Raw genomic sequence first — 5,968 nt, forward strand, 5'->3', positions numbered from 1 at the left:
TTATGTATATCTAAATTTTTTAAATTTATTTATTTATTATTTTTTTTATTTTTTTGGTTTTGTTTGAGCTTACACGCAGTGCCACATAAGTAGCCCACTTGGACACACGCACACATGCACACACTGACACAACTTCAATTCAATTCAATTATTTTTTTTTTTTTTTTTTTTTGATTCATGGAAAAACGGCAGCAATATATATATATATATATATACGGCTGTGCTGTGCCTTATACCCCGTGGGGTGGCGCACCCTCACTGGCTGCCAATCGAAAAAAAAAAAACTATTTTTTTTCACCCAATCATGGGCCTCTACCTCACTGGGGGTCGACTCCTAGTGGGGGTATAAATCATTTTTCATATATATATATATATATATATTATCTCTCTTTGTTACTTTGTAATTTATTAACTCGCGATTCACCAGATTAGGATCACACAATACAAATTTGAAATCACTCTATAACCTTGTTATCTTCTTTTCATTGTTTACATGTAACTTTATTTATAATTTTTTATTTTTAAATAAAAATTATGAGTATCAATTTATAATTATTTGTTAAGTTTTGATTTGTAAAAAATTTTAATTTGTTATTATTTATGTTAAAATAAGAGATTTAACTTTTGTAGTGAACCTTAAAAAAAATAAAAATAAAATAAAAAAATAAGCTGTTAACATTAAATATATTTAAAAAAGAAAGAAAAGAGATTGAAGGTATATTCAGCTAAAAAAAAAAAGTTGTTAAGATTAAATATATTAAAAAAGAAAGAAAAAGATTGAAGGTATATTTAGTTTTTGTTATGAACCTTAAAAAAAAAAAAAAAAAAAAAAAAAAAAAAAAAAAAAAAAAAGTGGTGTTAACATTAAATATAAAAAATAAAAATAAAATAAAAATGGGGATTAAAGTGGGTTGGAGAAAATCCAAACCCATTAAGAAATGGGGAGGGTGATACTCATGGAGAATGGGGAAAATTTATTATAAGGGAATGGGGATGAGGAATTAATATCCACCCCCATTAACCTCCATTGCCATCCCTAACAGGATTAGGGTGGCTTCGTCATTACATTGTTTATGTATCCCATCTTCCATGATATCTAACTTTTGATACTCAAATTATTCAAGATTGAGATATCTAAAACCAAGTGTTAATATTCGCTGTTCATGAAGCTGTCATTGTTAAGATGCGCAGAACATTTCATTTGGGGGCAAGAGAATATGCAATTCAAAAAAGTTCTATACCCTAAGGTCATGTTTGATTCACTTCACTATTAGTGAAGTATTAATAATCCTATCAAATTAGTGTGGTGTTAACTATCCCACCCCTACCCCATTACTAATAATCCTACAAATTTGTTGGATTAATTATCCATTGGATTAATAATCCTAAACCAAAGTGTCAAAACAAACATAGGATAATTGGGCCCACGGATTAATAATCCCAATCCCATGCTTTAATCCCTCCAATCAAACATGCCCTAAAAGAGTAACAAGAGGAAAAATTGAAAGAACCCATTCTCACAAACAGGATGATGTTTGGGATCAGCCAAAAAAAATTTTGGTTAAACAAGCCAAAAAGCTGAGTATCAATCTAGGTAGAGTGGTATACAAAGAATATCCGGCCAACACAGTGCCAAGACATCCAGATTCTGTGAGTAATAGCCAATGGAAGCTGCTCATGACTGGCTAGTTGGCATGGAATGCAAATTATAGAGAGAGAAAAAAAACACACACACACACTGCATTTTATCATAAAGTTCTATTTGCAGGGAAAACTGTCCAAAATTGGAGGACCACCTTTCTAACATGAAAATATATATATATATATATATAATAAAATGAAAGGAAGGGATGGAACAACTCTTCTGATGCTGAACAATATTACTCAAGTCATAGGGAAATGAAAATGTGATGTAAACACCAATACAAGCAAGTCATCTGCTTATTTCTATTGAAAAAAATTTCTTTACACAACCCTTCCCAATTTCGAGCAAATTTTTCTTATTTTAGGGACTTCTACTCTAATGACACCTAAAAAAATGCTTCGAATTTGAAAAAAGCTCACTAAAAAAAAACAAACCAAGAACAAATTTCAACATAGCCTGCTTGCCTGTATCATTTCGGTGCACGAGCTTCGTTGCTAAAATGTCCTTGTTGGATGTCATGAAAGGAGTGTAATCCTGTAAAGAAGCTGGACAATTTATTGTGTGACAATATACACCTGATTATTCAATAATTACACCTCTCAGATTCAAGTCCACAAGCCAAAGACCTCAAATATTCTCCAAGTGGAAAAAGGTCATTGCTATGTTATTTCAAAACATCCTCCAAACATGCATAGTCAATAATGCAAACAAAGAAGCAAAGCATATTTCCCAAGTCAAATTTAGGCAAATTCTTCTTCCACCTGAAAGAATTTTCATGAAAAAATCTACTATTTTATTGAGTGTATCATACCTGAACAGCAAGTAAGTGGCCTCCCACCCACAGCTCCCTGTCTCATCTAGCAATATTAAATTAGCACAACACTAGTTATAGCAACTGAAGAGACTCTCATTCTTACAAAAATCTCCAATGTGTCAAATTACAGGAGTAGTTCAATTTTGATAAATGTTATTACCAGAGATGTAGGACTTTTAAGGGGAGTTAATACACAAATATACAATGAACATGCAAATAACACAATTAAACATTTAGCACTTAAATTCTTTTAATATGCTTTACCGAGCCGAGCCGAGCTTTGCTGAGCTCGAGCTCGGCTCGTTTACTTATCGAGCTCGTTTATTGAGCTCGAGCTCGGCTCGATAAGGAGCTCAGCTCGAGCTCGGCTCGGCTCAATAATTTTTTTTAATATTATTTATATTATTTAATATATAAAAAATGTATTTATATTATTATTTATATATATATTTATATATTTTTAATATATAAACAGTGTATTCATATATATTTATATATTATTTAATATATAAATAATATATTTATTATACAATTTAGATAAAGATAAACGAGCCGAGCCTAACGAGCCGAGCTTTGCTGAGCTCGAGCTCGGCTCGTTTACTTATCGAGCTCGTTTATTGAGCTCGAGCTCGGCTCGATAAGGAGCTCAGCTCGAGCTCTGCTCGGCTCAATAATTTTTTTTAATATTATTTATATTATTTAATATATAAAAAATGTATTTATATTATTATTTATATATATATATTTATATATTTTTAATATATAAACAATGTATTCATATATATTTATATATTATTTAATATATAAATAATATATTTATTATACAATTTAGATAAAGATAAACGAGCCGAGCCTAACGAGCCGAGCTTATGCGAACTCGAGCTCAGCTCGTTTATTAAACGAGTCTAATATTCGAGCTCGAGCTCGGCTCATTTACTAAACGAGCTGAGCCCTTAACGAGCCGAGCCAAGCCGAGCTTATTCATGAATAGCTCGGTTCATTTGCAAAGCAAATTGAAGTCCTTGTTCTATAATTCCTCTAGTCAGATAATTAAGCCCAAACAAAGGCATACAGATGATTAAACAAAGGAAAACTACTTTTCATTTGAAATATTTACCCAGTGTCAAACCAAAATAGGAAAAGTAATCATTTTACGTGGTAACTTCCCTCTTAATGCCAATGCACAGAAATAATGACACTGTAAAATGAGGAATCACAATCATATGTGCTTGACTCTACCAAAAAAATAGAAAGGATGGCTCGAAACTTTGAAGTTGAAATTTATAGTACAGTACAAAGATCAGCAAATCTACATGTCAAACAGTACTCTACACACGACTAAAACCTACATAGAAAACACATTTAGTGAACAAGTGAAGAGACCCAATGAAGCACAATATCAGAATGTAAGAAGATAGTATGAACTGATGAGCAATACTCTGAATGATGAGCCTAGCCAACCTCATGTTGAGCTACAAGACTAGTTCCACGGGATAGTTATCTATGCAATCCTCCCAGGGACCATTACAAGACGGCTTCACATTCTGAAGTGCCTGCCAGACTGCACTATTACATTTGAAACCACTCCCAAATGCAATCTGCCAGATTCGGTTCCCTTTGCGCATCCTCCCCTTAGCCTCAATATATGCCAATTCATACCAAATGGAACTCGATGAAGTGTTCCCAAATCGGTGTAGAGTCATTCGAGAAGCTTCCACGTGCATCGGCAGAAGCTGCAAATTCTTCTCTAGTTCATCAATCACAGCCCTTCCCCCGGCATGTATGCAAAAATGATCAAATGCCAGCTTAAAATCCGGGATATAAGGCTTAATATTTTTCCTTTTAAACAATTTCTTAACCACCAGAGTAGCAAAGAACAGAAGCTGCTCGCTAACTGGGAGCACAAGAGGACCCAATGTAGTGATGTTGGTTTTAAGAGCCCCACCGGCAATTGCCATGAGGTCTTTCGACAAGGACACACCAGTCTTCCCAACATCATCCTGCTCTTGATAAACACATCGAAAAGCCTTGTCATCAGCCCCCTTGTGGGTCCTCACAACATGAACAAGCTTATACTTAGCCCGCCTCCTATCAACAGACTTATTCGATAACAAAACCGCAGAACCCCCAACCCTAAACAAACAATTGGGTATCAACATAGACTTGTTATTCCCAAAATACCAATTCTGAGTAATGTTTTCAGTACTAACAACAACAGCACAAGTATTCCGATGAATTTGCAACAAGTCCTTAGCAAGATCAACGGCAATTACCCCTGCACTACAACCCATACCCCCCAAATTGAAACTCCTGACATTTCCCCTCAGTTTATACTTATTAACAATCATAGCAGAAAGCGAAGGGGTCGGATTAAACAAACTACAATTGACAACAAGAACACCAATATCCTTAGATTTAACATTAGTATTAGCAAATAGATTGTCCAGAGCACCAAACATGACTTGCTCGGCCTCATCTCTCGCAGCCGCCATGGACGGTTGCGGAGGAATGGAATGCATAGCTTCGGGGAAATACGTTTCCTCGCCGAGCCCAGAACGCTCCAAGATCTTGCGTTGGAACTCAAGCGAGGACTCGTCGAAGTCCCCGGTGAGCCTGGAGTGGTTCATGAACTTGTGGTACGAGGCTTTGAGGTGATCAGGGGCACGATAACAAGCATAATCAACGAGATAGACTTGTTTAGGACGAGTCATGATGTAGACAGTGGATCCGAAGACCAAAAAAACAGAACAAATTACAACGCTGAGGAGATTGTACTGAAGATGAACCCATAATTGGTGAATTTCATCAGGATTCATTTGGGAAGACTCGAGTACTAACATAGCCATTAGGGGTATGAGACAGAGAGTTAATAAATTCGAGATCACGTAGTGATAACCTAACTTCACGTACTTGAGATTCACGCTCTGGAGGAAATCAGGTAGTCTTCGAGGGTGCTGGATCTGAACCCCAACCGCCGCTCCGCCACCGCCACGAACGCCGCCGTGCACGGCGTTGACTTGAGAATCCATTTTATATGAAGAAATACGCGGGAATTTTCAGATTTTTTATTGCAAAATTGAAGGAATCGGAGAAAGAGAGGGGTTTGGTAATGATGAGAATGAGAAGTGTGGGAATTTGGAGATGATGGGATAATAATGGCGGTTAAATAACCGTTCCGATTTGCCGAGCGTATGCGGAGGGAAATATGTATGGTACATCAAACTTGTTTTCATGTATGTTAGGATTTGGGGTGCCTGCTGTTGTGCAGCTCTATGAACTTATTTTGGTATTCGTTTTTGATAATCTGAATCGATCATATTTTAGAGTATATTGAGTAAAATGTACTTGTAAATTATTAAGTTAATCAAATATTGTTAATCCTGTCATCAACTCATATTTGTATTTTTAAAAATAAATGATATTGTAATTTAAAATATTAAAATAAATACAAATGTGAGTGGATGAAAATGTTAACGATATCTGATTAACTTAATTTTTTATAGATATAT

At 35.1% G+C, this 5,968-nt stretch overlaps 1 protein-coding gene across 1 annotated transcript; it reads right to left on the reverse strand.

The window, feature by feature from the left end:
- Positions 1 to 3,715: 3,715 nt before the first annotated feature.
- On the reverse strand, positions 3,716 to 5,750 carry LOC114320930 (3-ketoacyl-CoA synthase 4). Its single transcript, XM_028268031.2, has one exon. The coding sequence runs from the start codon at positions 5,486 to 5,488 to the stop codon at positions 3,932 to 3,934; it is 1,557 nt and encodes a 518-aa protein (XP_028123832.2). The 5' UTR covers positions 5,489 to 5,750; the 3' UTR covers positions 3,716 to 3,931.
- Between the last annotated feature and the right edge of the window lie 218 nt (positions 5,751 to 5,968).

The sequence above is a fragment of the Camellia sinensis genome, chromosome 6, assembly GCF_055761805.1.
Source record: "Camellia sinensis isolate YWXY chromosome 6, ASM5576180v1, whole genome shotgun sequence".
Classification (NCBI taxonomy): domain Eukaryota; kingdom Viridiplantae; phylum Streptophyta; class Magnoliopsida; order Ericales; family Theaceae; genus Camellia; species Camellia sinensis.

Bases quoted from the DNA above. Each gene is read 5' to 3' on its own strand.
- LOC114320930 (XM_028268031.2), bottom strand. From the start codon at position 5,488: ATGGATTCTCAAGTCAACGCCGTGCACGGCGGCGTTCGTGGCGGTGGC.